The sequence below is a fragment of the Eleginops maclovinus genome, chromosome 20 (genome assembly GCF_036324505.1).
Source record: "Eleginops maclovinus isolate JMC-PN-2008 ecotype Puerto Natales chromosome 20, JC_Emac_rtc_rv5, whole genome shotgun sequence".
Lineage (NCBI taxonomy): Eukaryota > Metazoa > Chordata > Actinopteri > Perciformes > Eleginopidae > Eleginops > Eleginops maclovinus.
The window spans coordinates 7470659-7493927 of record NC_086368.1 but is presented as its reverse complement, the minus strand read 5'-3'; the positions used below and the strand labels follow the sequence as shown (position 1 = coordinate 7493927).

At 39.5% G+C, this 23269-nt stretch overlaps 1 protein-coding gene across 2 annotated transcripts; it reads left to right on the top strand.

Annotated features, from left to right (window-relative positions):
• Positions 1–3972: 3972 nt before the first annotated feature.
• Positions 3973–22834, top strand: LOC134882599 (protein SSUH2 homolog). Of its 2 annotated transcripts, none has more exons than XM_063910402.1 (12): positions 3973–4112; positions 6202–6279; positions 6353–6428; positions 6898–7027; positions 8190–8250; positions 9008–9129; positions 10306–10368; positions 10490–10569; positions 10959–11051; positions 17641–17746; positions 18291–18398; positions 20861–22834. In XM_063910402.1, the coding sequence occupies exons 1-12, from the start codon at positions 4100–4102 to the stop codon at positions 20999–21001; spliced, it is 1071 nt and encodes a 356-aa protein (XP_063766472.1). In that variant the 5' UTR covers positions 3973–4099; the 3' UTR covers positions 21002–22834. The 2 variants fall into 2 exon arrangements, with proteins under 2 accessions (XP_063766472.1, XP_063766473.1); XM_063910403.1 differs by having other exon boundaries at positions 10490–10582.
• Positions 22835–23269: the final 435 nt, after the last annotated feature.

The following is a 23269-nucleotide window of genomic DNA, read 5'->3' as shown; positions in this document are numbered from 1 at the left end:
ATCAATTTAAGAGAGTTTTGGACAGAAAAATACAGAGCGGTGAAGTTAAAAAGCTATGCAGTACAGTTGAGCTGGTTTGTTTTATTGAGCCATACAGGGAAGTTTTCTTTGAGCTCTTTAGACTGTGCAAGGTTGCTGTAACCCTTCCTGTAAGCTCAGCCTCTTGCGAACGCAGTTTCTCCACACGGTAACTGATAAAAACCTTCCTGCGGTCCACCACTACTGATGAGAGACTCAATGATCTTGGTGTCCTGAGCATAGAGTCCAGAAGGGCCAAGGCTCTGGATCTTGATATATTTATGGACGGTTTTGCCAACCAGCACAACCGCCGTATCCTGTTGTCGTAGTGTATCTATATTTTATAAAAATTCAATTGATCCATAAATAGGAAATAGCACGTTGTTGTACCCTGGAGTTTTGTTGAATTGACACCCTGTATTTGTACTATGTACTGTATTTTTCATTTTTCATTTTTTATGGCCCTACCTCTCTTGCACCTGCACACACTCTTGTACAAAATAAATGTTTATATGACTTTAAAGTCAAATAAAGTTTATAATCTTTAAATATCATTTGTTACCATTTTTTAATGTGCCCCTCTGGTTAAACACTGGCCCCTCCTTGGCCCCCCTAGTAAAATTTTTCTAGAACCGCCACTGTTCATATAACATTATTGTGTTACAGCAGGAGCAGGTCAGCAAGTTGCACAGGAGTTTTTAAAAAATTACTTTATTCCTATTAACGCTAGAAAGTTATACAACTATGGAATGTAGAACACGCCATAGAAATAAATAAGAAAGAATACACTGTAATATACTGTATAACTACAACATGTATAAAGGATACTGGGAGTGTGCAAAGTAGTTGCAGTATTTAAGTAATTTAAATGTAAAAGAAATGAGGTAGAGTGGGAGGATTTCAATTTAAATAAAGCTAATTCTTCAGGTAAAAAAACAACAACTATGGAGCATTAACCTCTCTGCTAGACACTTTCAATAGTTTCAACTTTCAAACACTGCATCCTGGGAAGTCTGATTACAGTCTAATTGTGTCAGAATTTCTTTAGAAACCTTCTGTTTGCTGATTGTTGACACCACAGGCCTGACTGCACACACAACATCTAGTTTTCATTCCTTCATTATGCTGCATTTTCTCAAATCAATGTTATATATCATGTTAACAAAGTATATAAGGAACTAGATATCTGGGTGGAGAGCAGAAGAACTAAAGGATTTACAAAGACTCACAGGTTGTTGTTCTTTGCGCTCAGCTCTTTTAACTGGTCCTGCCAAGTAGGTCACACATACAAGGAATTTGTGTTGGTGTATTGTTGCACAACATAAACATAGTGTATTAGCAGTACATTCATTCAACGTGCCTTTTTCCAAGTCAAAAGACTCTTAGTACATCCTGAAGCTGGTCTGAAAATAAGATAAAATGATGATAAAATTAGTTGATTGAACTGCCTGATGCACTGCTCCGAGGACTAGGATGGGTTAAATGCAGAGTTTATTGATGGATTGATTGTTAAGTTTGCTATCATTTATCAAGCTATAACAAATCTAGTATTGTACACTATAAGAACTTAAAAAGCAAATAGTATTGGTCCTGTATTAAAGGCGGAATTGATGATGCTCATCAGTTGTATCTCAGGTTCCTTAATACTCTACATTCCCTGCCTCTTTTTACAGTGCTGTTCTGCTGAATTGAGAGTGGAGGGGGTATTATTTACAGTTCAAGCAGAAACACATTTTGCATACTGCTTGTGTGGGAAATGCCACAGCAAGAATGTGCTGCCGGGAAGTGAGTGCCCTCTGGGGCCCGGTGGAGAATGTCATGCCAGAACCTGCCACCACATATCTGCATGCACGCTTTAAAACATTTTGTCTGAATCCATATGGTGCAGAGAGGAAGCCCAGAGCATCAAAGTGTGTCCTGTTTTACATGTTCCCTATATAATGTCATAAATCAAATTACCAAGGGAAATGTGGGACTACATATCTTGGTGGAGGGCAGAAGGAACAAGAGTATACATATTCTTGAGCTTTGCTTGTTTTGTCCTGAGGTCTTTTAGCTGGTTAATCCAGTTGTGTTTAAATGCTGTTCTGAAGGGAAGTCACTTCAATTGCGTATAAATTCATACATAAACACAATAGCTTTGAGATTATTTTTTTTTTGAAAAGATGCTTCTCTTTGCTTTTTAACCAGATCAACCTGAAAGGAGGAGGTCGGATTACAGGACCTAGCTGTCAGGAACCTGAAGGCAGCTGCCTCCTGTTGACCTGAGAAATATTTACCTTCGAGACACTTGTGCTGCCTCAACATGTCTGACAGCTCTTGGCCTGTTGTACCTAAAGTTAAGCAACAATCTGACATTTAAATAAACACTCATTGCTTATTGTCAGCCGGATCCGTTTCCAGTCCTGGCAACTCCACTGTAAGGACAAGAATTTGGAGAAGGTGCTGATAAAAACCACAACACATCCACTTTTTTTACATTGCTTGCTGTTAAATACATTCAGTAAATGCTCTAATGTTAGATTTGTATATGTTCATGTTTTTCTGTCCACCTTACAATCGATGGTCCAGCCCAGGGACATGCACAGACATTTGGAGGGGCTATTGCTCTAAACTGGAAAAGGGGCCTCCCCCACCCCCTGAAAAAAACCACAAGACCTTTTGAAAATTCTAACTTGATTTTAATGTTAAAGGTTCACATAAAAACACAACACTTTCATTGTAAGTGACACTCAGTTGAGCTCAAAGTGTTAGAGAAGAAGCCTCCTGTTGGGGACCATTTCAATGAAAATCTTCAGGACCTCATTGTTGTCAACAGGGATCTCTCTTTCTACAGCCAGTAGGAGAAGATCAGACAGACGCTCTTGACTACATAGATTTCTCAGCCTTGTTTTGATTATTTTCAGCTTTGATGAGCGCAGTAACGGTAAGGTATTTTAGTAAGTCCCCTGGTGTGTCCCAAAAACTGCAATGAGAAAACTCAAAATCAATTTTCCAAAATCCGACACTACAGGTAATAAATATTTTATATATAATACGTAAAATGTGTAATCACACACTTAGCGATATAGAACATAAATAATAAAAATGTACCTGGTTTAAAACACTTTAGTGGTCATACTGTGTGGAATTAGTTCACACTGAAACGAGTTATTCCTTCAGAATTTCGTGGGCAATTATTTTTATCTTGTGGTATTATTGAAGGCGTTTCGTTCCAATTAAGTTATAAACAATAAAATAAAATGGAATAAATCCTATATTTAAGAAAAAAACATTAAAGAGAAAACAAATAACAAAACAGTAAAAAGTCATATACAATTATTATAAAATGTGGAGATGATGTGTTGCTTCCATACTAATATAATTCATTTGGCTTATAATGCCATTACCACTATCCCTGTACATTGCAAACATTTGCTTAACTTTGCACGTTTGCACATTTTCCCCTCTAATAATTGTCCCTGTATTTCATACTTTCATATTTTTATACATTTTGTATTTTTATTTAATTATATGTTTTTATTATTTTTAATAATAATAATAATAATAAGCTTTATTTGTTAGCACTTCAGGTGCAGCTCAAATTGCTTTAACAAGGCACACATCACAATTTAAAACAGCAAAAAGAACATAAAAAAAAAAAACCTCTTTTAGAGACACATCAGTAAAAGGTATGATATTTAAAAAACAAAACCCTTTCGGTGAAACAAAGGTAGACAAAATCAATAAAAAGGATAAAATATAAATACCTATAAAATAAAAACTCAAATAAGACATGGTGGTATACAGGTCCATTTACAATATCATACCTGTATTTGTTTTCAAAAATATATATGAAGTAAAATAAGTACTTGTGAATTGTCAAATATATTTGTAATTGATTAAAAATATGTTTTTTAAAAAGGAAGACTCTAAAGAGTCAACTCTGTTGGACTTTTATTTTCAAAGGGTGACACCGGAAGTTGAGTTGCTGCTTGGTAATTTTAGGTGAGCAGCATCTTGAAGCGGCGCAGAGAAGAAATAGCAGATATTTGTCTGCAGTTATTGATACAGTATAATAATACCGATCAACAGCAGCAGGATGAACAGCGCAGGTAAGAACAGACACACAGGACACAACATTATCCGGGTCTCCAAACTGAACACTAACCCAAAGACCAACCGCAACTGCTGCATATTGAGCTGGTTTGTGCACGCACGCCTAGCATCCTGCAAACATTTTAAGACCCCCTTTTTTTTTATCACTTTTTGCATTTTTTTTGTCTTCTGCTGTGTTTTATCGGATTGAAATGTTTTATTGTGGATTTAAACCCGGTGTCTGAGTGGAGTTTTCTGTAGACCTGTGCTGCTGAGATGACTTGGAAAAAGGTGGATGCCGTTACTTTTCTAGAACAAATGTTTTTGCAGAATCTAAGCAGCCCTTTAACATTTTAGACTATTTTCCAATAATATATCTGGAATTAAATATAAATTCAGTTATTAACTTAACTACAATAATTCGTGGCTTCAATGTTTTCTCCATTCGTTCAATATTTATTCTTCATTCAAACTTTAATTTCTAGGCTTTTTCTTAAAGGGATTCGTTTAAAAAATAAGAAGTAGAGGTTTCCAAGATGGGTGCATTGTTCTTATCAGAGTCCATTTGATGGCACCAGATTGATGGGCCTATCCTTCTCTGAATGATGACTGTGCAATATATTTGCTTACACCCCAATTCAAATAAAAACTATATTAAGGACGCAACACATTGAAGTTACATTGTGTGTTATTAATTAATCATAAAACACATTCTTTTTTAAATGCAGCAAAGTGGATTTAAATGTGAATATTGACACTAATGAATAGAAATAAAATTATCTTATTTATCTCCTGTACTTCCTCCTTCTCTACTTCCTGAACTCATTCCCCATCCCCTCTTTACTTTCACCATATCCTTCTTCTCTTTTTCTTTATTTCCTCAATTGGTGCCATACCTGGCCAACTACCTCATCCCCTTTCTCTACTTCCTACTTCTCCGTCCACTTCCTTGTCCGTCCTTCCTCCTCCTTCCTAATGTACCTGATACACCACACCATCAAAATCTCCTCCTTCCATTTTTTACTACGTCCTCAGCTTGTCTTCCTCCCCCTTTTTTTCTTTTTACCCCCCTCTTCTATAGCTAGTTTTTGACTTTGTTATCTCATTATCTACTTCTTATTTTCTTTCCGTACCTTTACCTCCCCTTCTCAAATTCCTCCATTCCTTTTCTTAACTTGTCCTCTATTTCCTCTTATTAAAGATTCCCTCTCGTGATCTGCCTCCTCCACCTCCCTTATCTCATTCCTACCTTCTGACTTCTTTCACTCCTTCTACAACTCCTTTCTGCCATACCTATTTCTTCATCTACTTCTTCGTCATGCCACCTTCCTTGGGTAGATCTAACTTCTCTTAACTTGCATCCCTGCGTCCCTCAAGGAAACCATGCCAAGTGAGAGCAAGCAAGGAAACTAGTTTTGAGAGCAATGGGACGTCCTTTCCTCGGAAAGCGACGTCCGTTTTTGATGACAGCTGGATCGTCTGACAGCAGCCAGCTCTGTCCCTGTTTCATTCAAAGACACAGACTCCCCCCCACCTGACGCCTGTTAGTTCACATTTGTATCATTTGTTGTAGACCCAAATACATTTAATGAAATAAGAACTCATTTTCAAAAAAAGATAAAAGCCATTCCCCATATTCTCTCCTTCCTCTTTTTAAACGTCTTCTTTCCTTTCTATCCACACTAACTCGTCCTCTCCCTGTCCTTGTTTCCTTCTATATGACCTCCTTTCGTACTTTTTCATCTACTTCTCTTCTGCCTCTTCCTTTTTTATCTTTATCTCCAATTTTCTATCGCCACATATTGTCTTTTTCTACCTCCTTCTTGTCTTTTCCCACCTCTTTATTTCCTTCATCTCCTCTCCTTCTCTGTCATTCTTCCTTTCATACCTCTTTCTCTCCTTCATTTAAACCTCCTTATCTTTCCAAAACCCTTTTCTCGCTAGGCTAGTTGTTTCCAGTCTTTATACTACGTTATGTTATCAATCATCTCATCTAACTATTGTGAGGAAGCAAATATGTGTAATTTTCCAAAATGTTGAACTATTCCTCATGATGCAACTACACACTGGTGTTTTCACTTTTTTATTTCCTGTTGTTTATTCCAGCGTATCCCCCTCCCACCGCACCTCCGGCCAACATGTTTGGCACCGTGCCCGGCTATGAAGGCATGGCAGCAGGAGGAGGTAAGAACCCAACCAACACCTTTTCACATGAATTTCATTGTGTTGCAACTTCTAATCTATATTGTTTGTGCAGGAGGTTACCTGCCCCCTCCTATACCCCTTCAGCCTGTGGCCCCGCCCCAGCCCAGCCCCGAACCGGAGGAGTGGAGGTAAGACACCACCAGCCAATCACGTGACGTTCATATCACGAAATCATGAAATAATTCAAATCATCTTAATTTACAATTCTGTTTTGCACATTAAGCTTTTTAATTTATGGCCATCATGTATTCAAACGTTGTTCCGGCTGTGCATGTGCACAGGCTCTTTTTACCATGGTGCAAAAAATGGCAAATGTATGTTAAAATATAATTTTGAAGGATGTGTTATGGAGAAATATTCCGGCATACAAAACGAAGTCTACAGACTTAACAAAACACATGAACAAACCTAAAAAACTCTCACAATGTTAATAGTGAAATATCTTTCAATAAGAGATGAGAAAGAGAATATTGATGCAAAAATGATCAATCCAGCGAATGAAATCTGTCATAAATAATCTCTTTTCTTTTTGAGATGAATCTATTTTTATGCTTGGTCCTCATTTAATAATAATGATGTGATTCTGTGTGTGTGTAGCATCCCATCTCTGTCAGAGGATGATGCCCGTGATGCATTCAAGGACTATGTGTCATCTCACTGCTGTTACAATAAAAGTCCTGCCAACGATGGAGTCATCACCAAAATGGAGCCTTACGACACGTACAGGGTAACGTGATGTTCACACTCTTTATGTTGCTGTTAACTGCTGCTATTGGTGGTGTGTTTGTTGCTTTAAGCCAAGGAAGGTGAGGTTTTATTTGCAACAATGGGCAAACGGTTCATACAAATCTTTCAGCAAATAGTAATGGAAGTGGTCTGAGAGTTCGAGACATCCTCTATTTCAGGCTTTACAGTAGGCCAGAGAGGGTGAAGCTGCAGGAGGATCTTCAAAAACTGCAGTGTTTTTGTTTTTTTTTCCAATTTCAAGAAAATAGCCTGCCCTTTAGTACCACTTTAAATAAAATCTGTTATCATTTATACCAGGATATTGTGCAACCTCTGCCCAATGCTGCTTAAAAGAAAATGCACCAGTTGATCCTCCTTCAGTGAACGGAGGATGAAGCCATCGACACCTCCTGGCGTACATCAGAATGTGGTCTGGACCACATTATCACATTGTAAACTTAATTGGTTCCTCTCTATATATTTAAATTATTATTTTTCAAACACTTTAATGATGTGACTCTGGAGACTTGCACATGACTGCCATGTGACCTCAGGGTCTCTCATGAAACTTAAATGAAATAAACAATAATGCTGGGTATATTTTTCACCAATGAAGCCTCCTGCTACCTTTTTTTGTGTGTCAGTAAGTGTGTCTTCTGAGCACTGCCAAAACACAGGTGGCATACACTCAGTAGTGTGCCTGAATGCATCCTGTGATGCATTAATGTGCTGCTAATCTGCTCACGACATAGCCTGTAGACATTGTGCTCGACTAAAGGTTTTAAAAGTCCCCTAGTAGTCCCTTCTATAATCCTCCCCCTCCCCCCCTTATTTATCCTGCATTCCTTATTAGCAGGTCCTGTTGGTTTGAACTTTGGATGGCTTAAAATGGAATCATTCTCTTGCAAGTTCTAAAGCTATGAATATTTTCAAATATCTGGATGTTTATTTGCAGATACTGTTATAAGTGTAAGTCACCCTGATTGAAAAAAAGTAAGATCATAATCTTGTAATATGTAATTGAAACCATTGCTATGATTGTTAGTAATTTGATACTGTGCTTACTTAATTGTTTTTATTAGCAACAATCACATCTCTGCTAAGGAGAATGTTATCAAGGTTGCATATTCAGTGTTTTTTAAAGTGTGTTTTCTGCTCTGTAGTATCGACTGGAGACGTATACTGAGTCCAGGTCAACTGAGTGGGCCACCAAACCTCATGAAGGTAAACACACACACACACCCACTTACAGGTTTGCGCAACCTGAACGTTACTCTGAGCATAAAATGTCCACTAGTTGCTTTCCTATTTTGTTGATTCCTGAAAGTTTATTGGGTGTAAATCAAAGGCTTTCATCAGTTTTAAAGAGAAAGGCAGTTAGATTATTATTTTTTGTCTTAGAAAGCAGGAAAAAGGGTTTGATTTATGGAATATTTGTGGTGACATTATTGGTTAGTCACACACACAAATACACACTTCGTAGTACATCACGAGGTCACCACTTAAGATGAGCTTTTTTTCAGGAAGTTTAACCGCCATTTCATTGGGTGATAAACCTTAAAACCAGGTCTGAACCTTCAAGAACTGAGTTAAAGTGTGACTAACATTCCCATCCCCTCTCGTTTCCAAGCTGTATTATTGTGCCTGCCTCTGTCATAAAGACAAAGGGATCACTTTACTGTTTTACTAATGGCCGACGAATGTATTCAGACTCTCAGGGAATAAGCAAGAGGTATAGATGTTTTATGCTGCCAGTGCCAGCTACTTTCGTTGGAAAAGAATTGGCAGCACGCGCAGCATTCTTTTTTCTTGGACTGTGTGCCGTAAATCAGAATACTGACCTGGTGGCAGACCGAATTGACAGGTGAAGTCATGGGTTATAGAAAACTAATCTCAATGCTAACCTTAAGTGCCATCACTTTGCCAGTAGTTATATTTTGATTGACAGGTTAGTATAAGGACTCTCTTGTTTGACCGAAAGGTGAGCCGGCTGACTTCTACACTCAGACAGCTCCCCGGCCCTGGGAGGTCCCGGCCACGGCCCCGAATCTCTTCACCAATCACATGGAGGAGATCCGCGTGCCCTACACCTCCTCCGTCAAGGTGATTGGTTAACACAAGCCGTCCTTCAAAGATTAACTGTTACTTTGTTTACCTGCAAACTGCAGACCTGTGCAATACTTCATTGAGTACATTGCCATGTCGTCCACTGTGAACATTTATGCGTGAAAAATGGACCATGTATAGTTGTCTCAAATTGAACGCAGCATCTCAGGAAGGGACGGTCAGCGCTGTTAGCTAGTTTTTCGCCTAAGGAAAAAAAACCTCAGTAGGGATTCTCAGCTGAGCACTGAAGGGACGCCGCTAAAACTAGATAGATAGATAGATAGATAGATAGATGTGTGAAACTAATGTGACAACAGGATATCAAATTGCAAACCGCAGTCAAAAAGGAAAAATTGGAATCACAGACATATGAAGCATAGAGAAGATAAAATGCATGCTAAACTAAAAGAAGACAAAGAAAACTTAAATTAATGACAGTGTAAAGTCCAGTGTTTGCCTTTAGCAGGGGTGTCCAAACTGCGTCCTGTGGATCATTTTTTACTGGCCCTCAGCAAATTCAAAAACTTTGCTTTTCTTATATTGTACTTCTTAAATGTATATCTAAACACATAATACATGGTATAATTCATGTGTTAATAAGCCCACTTTTCAAATAAAATCAGTCAATTAAAGTTGAAAAATTGTTCAAACAAATGTTAGTGGAGAAAAAAGCCCAATACCTTATTGGCGTAACAAGCTTAAAATATACTCTTCCTATTTCCCCTTAAGCAATTTGAGGTCCCCTTTTTTATGGAATGAGCTGCAAACACTTTGTTACAAAATAAATTAAACCCTTTAAAAAGCTTTGATGTAAGTTTGTTTTCTCAAAGCATATTCAAGTACTTAATCAAGCATGAGGCAATATACCTCAGCTCTAGCTAGCTAATGGCCCAGCTCTGGTCTATATTATATATCAGCATAGTACGCAATCCACATACTGCTGGTTTCGGGGTCTAAAAATATTCTTTAGCATACTAACTAGCATGTTAGTATGGAATTTGGTTCGCAGGCCATCTATGACCTCAACTTAGTTTGTATTTATTTTTAACTGATACATGACAGCCAATCAGGGAGCAGGATTCTGATGTGGAGAATTGTGCAGCTTCTGTGTCAGAGGGACTCCAACAGTAAAGTTATTTTTAACACTGTGTGATTGCCTCTGTGTGTTTTTAGGACTGCAACAGCTGCCATTCCAGAGGGACGATGCCGTGTGATGAGTGCCATGGAGATGGATCTGTAAGAAGCCTTCCAAGCAGTCAATCATTAACAATTACTAATAATAAGCTACAAAGTAATTGAACTGACTTAGTGTGGATTCACAATGAAACTCCTCATGTAAATATTTCTGTTTGTGCAGAAAGCCTGCTGGGTGTGTAACGGCTCTGGGAAGAGAGGCGAGGAGAGCTGCTCTCACTGTGATGCTTCAGGCAAAGAAAGGTCCTGAAGAGGGGTTAGGAAGTCCAGCTGCTTGTGACCCTTAAATTGAAATCCATGTTCCTCTCTTAAAGTAAAAATATCCAGGGTTTTAAAATAAAAGAGAAAAGTCTTAAAAATGAACAGCTACTTTATCATGAATACAACAGCAGAGCAGCCAGCTGGTGAATCTGTAGTCCCTGCACCCAGACTCATGTTTCAGTGCGTAAAGCCCCTTGACAAAAATGTTCAATTTTCATATTGGCAGATTTTAAATACAATTTAATCGATGTTTTAAAGAAAATTGCAACATTGATATGACCTCCTATGGTACTTGGAAGAGGCCGTTCTCAATTACACAGTGCTTGTGAAACTTGTGTCATATCTGACTGTGTGTTTACGTTCGTGTATAGGTGTGTCAAGTGCGATTCAAGGGGGACGAAGGAGTGTGAAACCTGTAAAGGAAAAGGACAACTGCTGTCCTACATCCAGCTCAAAGTGGAGTGGTGAGTACTGATAAAACATTAACATTGGTCCTTGAACAGATTCCTGGAGTCCTGGAGGACATTTCAACAGTCGTTTTCAAAGATCTTTCCTGCTGCCTTGCAAGAGGTCCTTGATGATGTTTCATGGTTTCTAGGATTGACGGTGCAGGTTCAAATGGTCATTGAGGAAGATGTGATGGGCTTTTAGCAGTCCTTGAGGACATTCCCTGAAAATGTCATGGTCCTTAAATAATTGCACCCGTATTTCAGTCAATAGGGATGTTTAAATGGTCCTACAGAAAGTGTTTGATCGTTTTAAAGAGTGTTTAGCAGTTCTTTAAGAGATCGCCTAAAGCGTTGATGTTTTATCGGGTCATTAAAGAGCTTATAGTATGGTTGGAGGTTCAGTAGGTCTTTGAGGAGGTGTTAAGCGGAGGAGGAGTTTAGGAAGACAAACTAAGCAGCGTCACTAAACTGCCTTTAGATACTGTCTGAGGTCAATCTTTTAAATCACTTCAGTCATGATATAATGAGGATGTTTTTTTTAAAAATATATATATATATATAGTTTGCGATATGTTAGCAATTAGCAAAAAAATTTTAAATCAACTTTAAAACCAACCAGTGCATATATTCACCCCATTAAGTAAACAGGAGACAATGCTTCACTATGGTGGAAAATAGTCAAATCTAGATTTTGAAGCCAGGGTTTAAGTTTAAGGCCTGCTTTTAAAGAATGGGTACTTTTTGCTATATCAGACGCAGGATCAAAAATGTTGGTGGATAATGTAGACATTCTTAAGGGTCGCGTGTATGTGATTTGGCTAATTATGTCCATTATAAACATATTACAGGGGCTTTGGTTGAACTTTTGTAAAAGAAGGAACTCATCTTTGTTGAATGTATGCCGTATGAATGAACACTAATTAAAAAGCCCACATTCTTAATAGTTAGACAGATGGGTTAAGAAGGTCTAAATCAGGGGTCTCAAGCTCGCGGCCCGCGGGCCAACAGCGGCCCTCGAGACGATAGTTTGCGGCCCCCACCTCAATATGAAAGTTTAATGTTAGTGCGGCCCGCGAGTTTGATACGAATGGCACTTTTCAGTGTTGTGTGCAGAGCTGAACGAACCTACCAATCACGGTGGGGTATATTGCTCTCGGGGGCGGGACATCGGCCGCGGGCTCAGAAGCGGAGGCGGCCGCGGAAATTGCTGCTCAGCGGGACAGAAAAAGAAGCGGAAAAGACGTATCGGCTAAACACTGAAACTTCAACGTGACAGTGACACCAAGTGGAAATATATATTACACAGCCCCAAACATGTCTTTTTCAAAGCCTGCAGTGAAGAGAAAGGTTGGTGATGAGCACAGACAATTTCAGGAAAAGTGGGAAGTGCAATATTTCTTTGTTGAACACAGGGGCATCCCGACGTGTCTTATTTGCACAGAGAAAGTTGCAGTGCACAAAGAATACAATTTGAAACGTCATTACACAACTAGACATGCTGAGGAGTATGCAAAATACCAGGGAGATGAGAGAGCCAACCGGGTTGCTAATCTTAAAACATATCTACTGAGGCAACAAGATTTCTTTAAGAAAGCAACCAAAGAGAATGATGCAGCAGTCGAAGCTAGCTACGTGGTTAGTGAGATGATTGCTAAAGCAGGAAAGCCATTCACAGAAGGTGAATTTGTCAAAAAGTGTATATTACAGGCTGCAAGTATTGTCTGTCCAGAAAATAAAGGTCAGTTTAGCAACATCCGCCTTTCTGCCAACGCCGTGGCAGAGCGCATTTCTGACCTGTCAAGTGACATTTATGATCAACTGTGAGAAAGCAAAATGTTTCAGTGTATACTCAGTCGCTCTTGATGAGACCACAGACATCACCGACACTGCCCAGCTCGCAATCTATGTCCGTGGTGTTGATGACAATTTTGAAGTCATAAGGGAGTTGCTCACAGTGATTCCAATGCATGGCCAGACCACCGCTCAGGAGATATTTCACCAGCTGTGTGATGCCATTGAGAATGCCGGTTTGCCATGGAAGAGGTTTGTTGGAATAACAACCGATAGAGCGCCATCAATGACAGGGAGGAAAAATGGACTGGTGGCACTTGTTAAAAAAAAACTGGAAGTGGAAGGTGTGGAGGAGGCCATTGCTCTGCACTGCATTATCCATCAGCAGGCTCTTTGCAGCAAATGCCTGAAGTTTGGCAATGTGATGTCTTTCGTTGTGAAATGCATCAACCAAATCAGATCCAGGGGCTTAAAGCACAGAAGGTTCCGTGCTTTTTTAGATGAAATGGAGTCAGAATATGGGGATGTGCTCTACTTCACCGAGGTACGTTGGCTCAACAGGGGAAACATGTTGAAGAGATTCTTTGAGTTGAGAGCGGAAGTGAAAGCCTTCATGGAGAAAGATGGGGTTGCTGTTCCTGTGCTAAGTGATCCCAAATGATATCACACATGAGCTTAATGTACTGAACAAGAAGTTACAAGGCCAAGGGCAACTTGTTAGTGCTGCCTATGACAACGTGAGAGCATTCTCTACAAAACGTATGTTATGGAAAGCCCAGCTTTCTCAGACAAACCTTTGCCATTTTCCAGCATGCAAGGCACTCATGGATGCAGGCACACCATTCAGTGGTGAGGAGTATGTGGATGTCATTTTGAAGCTACAGGAGGAATTTGATCACAGATTTGCAGACTTCAAGATGCACAGAGCCACATTTCAAATTTTTGCGGACCCCTTCTCCTTTGATGTGCAAGGTGCCCCTCCTGTGCTTCAAATGGAGCTCATTGACCTGCAGTGCAACTCTGAACTCAAAGCCAAGTTCAGGGAGGTGAGTGGAAAAGCAGACAAGCTCGGGCAATTTTTGAGAGAATTGCCCCCCAGCTTCCCTGAGCTTTCACGAATGTTCAAGCGGACCATGTGTCTTTTTGGGAGCACATACTGTACTTGTGCGAAAAGCTCTTCTCTACGTTGAACTTCAATAAGTCCAAGTACAGGTCCAGACTTACTGATGAGCATCTTCAAGCCCTACTGAGGGTCTCAACTGCTTCATCCCTGCTTAAGCCAAATGTGGCTCGGCTATGCGAGAGGAAGCGTTGCCAGATCTCTAGCAGCAAGAAGTAGGCAGAAGAAGCCATGTTCAGAACAGTTTATGTTCAATGTTCCATTCATGTTCAGAAAGTTAAATGTTAAAGAACTGTTAATACAGATATTTGAATCTGAATAATAATTACATTTCTCTAGTCAGCAACTATATGTGGTTTCTTCAGTCTTCTATATCTGCTGTATTATTATTATTGTATTTATTTATTACTGATTGATTTTTTTTTTTCTTATGAATTTGTTAATTTATTTTTTCATCTTATTTTGTGTTAACAAAATAAAAATAAAGACATTTGATAACATTGGAATGTTTTTTAGTACTTTTCTTGTGGGAAACCTGATGCGGCCCAGCCTCACCCAGACTCTACCTCTAACGGCCCCCGGGTAAATTGAGTTTGAGACCCCTGGTCTAAATGGTCCTTGAGACTTGAGTGTTTCCTTAAAGATGTACAGTGGGGCAAAAAAGTATTTAGTCAGCCACCAATTGTGCAAGTTCTCCCATTTAAAAAGATGAGAGAGGCCTGTAATTTTCATCATAGGTATACCTCAACTATGAGAGACAGAATGGGGGAAACAATCCAGGAAAATCACATTGTAGGATTTTTAATGAATTAATTTCAAATGATTGTGGAAAATAAGTATTTGGTCAATAACAAAAGTTCATCTCAATACTTTGTTATATACCCTTTGTTGGCAATGACAGAGCTCAAAGGTTTTCTGTAAGTCTTCACAAGGTTTCCACACACTGTTGCTGGTATTTTGGCCCATTCCTCCATGCAGATCTCCTCTAAAGCAGTGATGTTTTGGGGCTGTCGCTGGGCAACACAGACTTTCAACTCCCTCCAAAGATTTTCTATGGGGTTGAGATCTGGAGACTGGCTAGGCCACTCCAGGACCTTGAAATGCTTCTTACGAAGCCACTCCTTCGTTGCCCTGGCGGTGTGTTTGGGATCATTGTCATGCTGAAAGACCCAGCCACGCTTCATCTTCAGTGCCCTTGCTGATGGAAGGAGGTTTTCACTCAAAATCTCACGATACATGGCCCCATTCATTCTTTCCTTTACACGGATCAGTCGTCCTGGTCCCTTTGCAGAAAAACAGCCCCAAAGCATGATGTTTCCACCCCCATGCTTCACAGTAGGTATGGTGTTCTTTGGATGCAACTCTGCATTCTTTCTCCTCCAAACACGACGAGTTCAGTTTTTACCAAAAAGTTCTATTTTGGTTTCATCTGACCATATGACATTCTCCCAATCCTCTTCTGGATCATCCAAATGCCCTCTAGCAAACTTCAGACGGGCCTGGACATGTACTGGCTCAAGCAAGGGGACACGTCTGGAACTGCAGGATTTAAGTCCCTGGCGGCGTAGTGTGTTACTGATGGTAGCCTCTGTTACTTTGGTCCCAGCTCTCTGCAGGTTATTCACTAGGTCTGTGGTTCTGGGATTTTTGCTCACCGTTCTTGTGATCATTTTGACCCCACGGGGTGAGATCTTGCGTGGAGCCCCAGATCGAGGGAGATTAGCAGTGGTCTTGTATGTCTTCCATTTTCTAATAATTGCTCCCACAGTTGATTTCTTCACACCAAGCTGCTTACCTATTGCAGATTCAGTTTTCCCAGCCTGGTGCAGGTCTACAATTTTGTCTCTGGTCTCCTTTGACAGCTCTTTGGTCTTGGCCATAGTGGAGTTTGGAGTATGACTGTTTTGTGGACAGGTGTCTTTTATACTGATAACGAGTTCAAAAGGTGCCATTAATACAGGTAACGAGTGGAGGACAGAGCAGCCTCTTAAAGAAGAAGTTACAGGTCTGTGAGAGCCAGAAATCTTGCTTGTTTGTAGGTGACCAAATACTTATTTTACCGAGGAATTTACCAATTAATTCATTAAAAATCCTACAATGTGATTTCCTGGATTTGTTTTCCTCATTTTGTCTCTCATAGTTGATGTATACCTATGATACAAATTACAGGCATCTCTCATCTTTTTAAATGGGAGAACTTGCACAATTGGTGGCTGACTAAATACTTTTTTCCCCCACTGTATATTGGTACACGAACACGAGTATGAATCCGACCAAGTGTGGGCTTAAAGCAGCACAGATGGATGTTTAATGACATAAATTCTGACCCAAAGTAGCTTCACTTTACAGTAGTTCGAAATTCAAAGGATCTGGTTGCAGTTGTTTGCCACCAGTGATGGGCAAGTTACTTCCAAAATGTGATACAGTACATATAACTTATTACTGTCTTTTTAAAGTAAAAGTGACATTACATTATTGCTGTCTCTGAAATGTAATGAGTTACACTCCTTTTGCATTACTTTGAGTTACTTTCTCCGAAATAACCACAAAAGTAGGGCTTTAAATGCTAAAATGTAGTTTATTGCAGCTCATTAATTACAGCTATCTATGGCAGTACATGCTGAAATTATACGTCATGCTCCGTTTAAGTGGGCTGAATAATACTTGATAGCGGTAACGTTACGTCTCTGTGTGTTATTAATAACATGTTAGTGGAGCCTCTGCACGGCCCTGTAACCTGCTGTATATGAACGAGTCTCTATGGCAACGTTAGCTCACCTTGTCATTGGTGTGTTAACGGGGATTTGGCTGACAAGCTTTCTAAAAGCCAGCGATTCCAGAGGACAGAGGCTGCATGTCTTCAACCCTCTGCCACGAGTCTCTTAACTTCTCGGGGTTCAAGAAGCAGACCCAGAGAAAGTTACATTCTGTTGCTTTGGCCTGCGCGCACTCCTGTCTTTTTCTTTTCTTTTCTCCGAGCCTGCAGCTCCGCATTGTGAGCCTGCAGCTCCGCATTGAGAGCCTGCAGCTCCGCATTGTGAGCCTGCAGCTCTGCATTGTGAGCCTGCAGCTCCGCATTGTGAGCCTGCAGCTCTGCATTGTGAGCCTGCAGCTCCGCATTGTGAGCCTGCAGCTCTGCATTGTGAGCCTGCAGCTCTGCATTGTGAGCCTGCAGCTCTCCATTGCTAGCAAGCAGCTCTCAATTGCGAATCTCTTCCTGCAGCCCTCTTAACCAATAGTAAACAGGCTTACTGAGTTACTATTGTACCTGCACAATTGTTTCTCTGGTGTCGGAATGTCTCGCGATGTTTGTGAATTCTTAGAAACAAAACACCACATCATTTCGGGTTAAAATGTGTTGTAACTGCGTTGCTGAGAATTGTAACGGGTATTATATTACCCAAATTTCAGAAGGATTGCGTTATATTAATGCGTTACAGCAAAAAGCAATACATTACTGTACCTCCGTTACTTTTGTAACGCGTTACACCCAACTCTGTTTGCCACTGATGGTGTTTTAGTGACCTCTGGCTGCATAAAGACAAACTTACACATTGTGCTTTTAAATGAATACATACTGAACTGTTTCCAATTAAAATAACTGATATCATCATGTGTACACAGCATATCGCTCCCTGCATGCGTGCGCACGTGCGTGTACAACTGTGATTATATTTGTTCATCTGTGTTCAGGACTAACAATGTAGAGGATCATGTGGTGCGGCAGGACTCTGGTCTGGAGGCAGATGATCTTCGTTCAGTGAGCGGGAAGGAGCTCTTTAAGAACAGCCAGTATTTGGTATGCAACACACACACACACACACACACACACACACACACACACACACACACACACACACACACACACACACACACACACACCATCATATTTCATAATATCCTGCAGGAAACTCTGACTTCTTGCAGGATATTATGAAATATGATGGTGTGTGTGTGTACTGTTTTTTTTATTAAGTTTACCTTGTTTTTGCACAATACATCTTGTACTACACAATGCTCACACATTGACATCTACATTTACTGATGTTACTTACGAATGAACTACATATTGGTAGTTAGTTCTTCACTTTTTTACAGTAAATACTTTAATTTACCGGCATCTATTGTGTCATTTCCCATTTTTGTCACTACGTAGGAGCAGCGCTATTACACATGTACATCATAAAGAAACGTGCAGTAATCTCAACTCAGACAGATGTAGCAGATATAAAAAGATTTGTGCTACAGAAATGTTTACGTGGTAATTAAACGATATTGCTATTGTTAGCTGTGTGTTATATTGTCAGTAATGTGTGTAAACCTCTCTCTCTGTCTCCTCTCAGCTCTATCCGTTGCTCGGCTTCCCAAACCCAGCCATCTCTGAGGCCTCTGAGCGAATGATCCGAGATCACCAAAGCAAGTACGCTCAGAACTCCAGGATCCTGCAGCAGGTAAGTCATCAGACTGCAAAAATAGGAAAATATATAATACTGGCAAAGGAAAATATTATCTCTCTTCTTTCGAGTCAGGTGAAAAGATGGAGATCGGTTTCGTCCTGTGTGTCCAGAGCAGAGATGGGCATTTAAATCATAGATTGTCATTATTATTTTCCACTGTCAACTTTTAACCGACACCATTATCATATCATAACTACCAAACATTCATTCTTTTTTAAAGTTTTTTGTTTACAAAATGTCACTCTTTGACTAAAAGGCTACACAAAACCTTATTAAACTAAAGCTACCTGCTACAGTGTATTCAATATTGTCATTGGTGTATTGCATATATATACTTTTTGAAATATAACTTTATATCTGTAAGGCGAGGCAATTTACAGTGTATAGAAAATGTCAACAAGGTAAATCCAAGTGCTTTACCAAAATATAATTAAAATCATTAAGATGTGGGTATAAGGAAGAGCGCCATTGTGTTTTTTAAACCAATCACTGCCATAGGGGCGTGGCCAGCAGCAGCTCATTTGCATTTAAAGCTACAGACACAAAATCAGCACTTTTGGAACAGGGCTGAAACCCAGGGGTTTATGGGATGCTACAATGATCTGTTTGATATTTCAGCCAAACACTTCAGACATACAGTGGGGAGAACAAGTATTTGATACACTACCGATTTTGCAGGTTTTCCCACTTACAAATCATGCAGAAGTCTGTAATTTTTATCATAGGTACACTTCAACTGTGAGAGACGGAATCTAAAACAAAAATCCAGAAAATCACATTGTATGATTTTTAAATAATTAATTTGCATTTTATTGCATGACATAAGTATTTGATCACCTACCAACCAGTAAGAATTCTGGCTCTCACAGACCTGTTAGTGTTTCTTCAAGAAGCCCTCCTGTTCTCCACTCATTACTTGTATTAACTGCACCTGTATAAAAGAGACCTGTATAAAAGAGACCTGTCCACACACTCAATCAAACAGACTCCAACCTCTCCACAATGGCCAAGACCAGAGAGCTGTGTAAGGACATCAGAGATAAAATTGTAGACCTGCACAAGGCTGGGATGGGCTAAAGGACAATAGGCAAGCAGCTTGGTGAGAAGGCAACAACTGTTGGCGCAATTATTAGAAAATGGAAGAAGTTCAAGATGACGGTCAGTCTCCCTCGGTCTGGGGCTCCATGCAAGATCTCACCTCGTGGGGCATCAATGATCATGAGGAAGGTGAGGGATCAGCCAAGAACTTCACGGCAGGACCTGGTCAATGACCTGAAGAGAGCTTGGACCACAGTCTCAAAGAAAACCATTTGTAACACACTACGCCGTCATGGATTAAAATCCTGCAGCGCACGCAAGGTCCCCCTGCTCAAGCCAGCGCATGTCCTGGCCCGTCTGAAGTTTGCCAATGACTATCTGGATGATCCAGAAGGGGAATGGGAGAATGTCATGTGGTCTGATGAGACAAAAATAGAGCTTTTTGGTCTAAACTCCACTTGCCGTGTTTGGAAGAAGAAGAAGGATGAGTACAACCCAAAGAACACCATCCCAACCGTGAAGCATGGAGGTGGATCATCATTCTTTGGGGATAAATTTCTGCAAAGGGGACAGGACGACTGCCCCATATTAAGGGGAGGATGGATGGGGCCATGTATCGCGAGATCTTTGCCAACAACCTCCTTCCCTCAGTAAGAGCATTCAAGATGGGTCGTGGCTCGGTCTCCCAGCATGACAACGACCCAAAACACACAGCCAGGGCCACTAAGGAGTGGCTCCGTAAGAAACATCTCAAGGTCCTGGAGTGGCCTAGCCAGTCTCCAGACCTGAACCCAATAGAAAATCTTTGGAGGGAGCTGAAAGTCCGTATTGCCCAGTGACAGCCCCGAAACCTGAAGGATCTGGAGAAGATCTGTATGGAGGAGTGGGCCAAAATCCCTGCTGCAGTGTGTGCTAACCTGGTCAAGAACTACAGGAAACGTCTGATCTCTGTTATTGCAAACAAAGGTTTCTGTACCAAATATTAAGCTCTGTTTTTCTGATGTATCAAATACTTATGTCATGCAATATAACGCAAATTAATTGCTTAAAAATCATACAATGTGATTTTCTGGATATGTGATAAAAATGACAGACCTCTACATGCTATGTAAGTGGGAAAATCTGCAAAATCGGCAGTGTATCAAATACTTGTTCTCCCCAGTGTATGTTTTATATACTGTATATCTGACACTTATAACATATTTTTGAAAAAGAGTATAATAGGTGACCTTTAAGTAATTTAAGTAATACCAATGAATCTAGATTCTTGTATGTGTACACAACCTTTCAGATTTGGATTCAGTTGATTTTTAAGAAAATAAGCATTTAATTTCTCAGTTTAGAGTTGAATTTGAAACTTTATTAAGGCTACCATATTCAAACTTTTCCTTGAACATCTCTGTCTCTCTCCATCTCAGAGGCAGACAGTGGAGTTGATCCCCATCACTAAGGTGAAGTACAAGTGGAAAAGTGACTCTCACAAGTACTACGTCTACGGCAACGAGCGTAAGGTGGACTGCGACAAATACCCTGCAACCTGCTGCTGTGTCATTCAGTAAAGAGAGATGCACACACACACACACACACACACACACTCTTTTGTATTGAAAAATTGTTCTACATTTGAACCACACATTAGTATCATTTTTTTGTGTCTGTGTGGACGAACCTGACAACTTACCAAAGGCATTTTGTTCAACTTTTAGTATAACGTCTACTTCAAACACATTTGGTGTCCTCAGTATAACATTGAAAGCTTATAATGTTTCAACTCAAAACCGTTTTTTTTTCCTGAACACTGAAACCATGAAGGCTTTATTATATTTACATGTGTGGGATTTGTGTACTAAACACAAAAAGTTTATTTTAACAACAGCAGAAGCGGGCTCACCTGGTCTCTACTTCTCTTTTTCTACCTGCGGGTTAATGTTTCATGAAAGTCTAAATGTGTTTAAATCAAAATGTATCTGCATGTGCTCATTGAATATTTGGGGTTGGATGCTTTGTAATAAACTTGTAGTGTATGCTGATTAGTTTAGAGCTAGCATGGTGTTATGTTTACAGCTGTCTCTTTTTTGTTTTTTAACTGTCTTACACCAGAGCTCCTGCAGAGGGTGCTAATGGATGTATCTGTAACAAATAGGACAAAGACACGTTTTAAAGCTGCAACCAAGGATATGCAAAACACTGGAATTCCTTACATGAACACTTGAGGCTGGGAGCAATCTCAATAGAACACCATGCTAAATTGCTAAACTTTACAGCAGTAGAAATTAAAAAAAAACGTTTTGGTCTCCAGCTAATTTCCCCATTCATGATAACTGTACATCATCAATTTGAAGTATATTAGGGCATAAAATGACAGATTATAGTGAATAATTGATGTTGTATTGTTGTACCGGTTAGTATCGCATGGGGTCCTTTGACAAAAAACAATATGATTTTGTTCAGCAGGATAATCTACACATATTAACACCACTTTTTGAATCATGAGTACAATCCTAAGAATTAAAAGCTGACATTAGACTATAAATGAACTACAACACTGTCCTATGACTTCACGTCACCAATACAAAGCTAAAGGCAGACTTGTGATCGCTGTGATGACATTTAGTAGTCTCATTTATTTTAGAAACCACTGTTTTTATGGCGCATAGAAGCTTCTGACATTCACCTCTGTCGTATTTACTGACTAACCAAAAACACATTCAGAAATGCCTAAAGAGGAGGGAACCAGAAGCAGGAAAAAACGCTCACTCATTTTAGGAATCCTAGATTTCGGCGCCACTCTTAGGTGTGTGGATGCTTTGAGTGACAGGTGGGTGCTATCTCAGGTCACTCACTGCTGGCTGTCCACTGTGCTGTGTTACCATGGCCGCCTTGTGCCTAGTTTTAGATTAGCCTGGCAGTTAGGAGTTGGTGTAACCGCCAAAATGGCTACCTCAGAAACCAGTTGGTGAAGTTGCAGGGACTACGTCTATTTTTTATGCAGTCTGGTTTTAATCTCGATCTATATTGTTTAAATATATGTTAATTTACTAAATATAATCATTGCATTTTATAATATCCATGTTGCTTATTGTTTATCTTTAAGGATTTAAGTTTTACTCCTATTCAATAGAAAAATACTTCAGCAGTCGACTGTTAATTTCATGAACAAAATCTTAATGTGACTTGCCATTCATTTTTCTCAAACTAAAATGCTAGTGTAAAGTGAAACTTTTTATTGTCTGTAATGTTAATGCCTTTAACATTACTGTGACTAACACACGTCTGCTACTAACCTGATCGATCTGATAGTTATTACTCTTGTTAGTACTCAGTAATACTCTGTTATGGTATATTACTAATTGTCGGTGACTGTTAAAGCTGAAAATAAACTCTGAGAATCACCTGCTTCTCTTGCATCTTTTTATACATGCGAAACAGCATCGAGGCCCGAAACTTGTTAGAGTAAAAGTGTTTATCTGAGAAGTCTTAACTATATCAAATTAGGTATTTGCTTATAACTAATAATTATGGATACTAGAATTCAATGTATGAATTCAGTAATTTTCTACATGCCAGAAATTAGCTTTGGCATATTACAATAAGATTTTGAAACAATACTATAACACATATGTACAGTATCTATGAAAGAGCTATACAGTGTTAGTACTGTAAGTTTTCCTTTTGTGCAGAAATGTTTAACATTGATGGAAGAACCTGCAAAAGAATATATAACTCACTGTTTAGTAATGTTTAATGTGAAATAAAATACAAAGCATTTTGTTTTTACTTTTAACTCCATTTAGAAAATAAGAAATAGCTTTACTTTAGCTTGACCT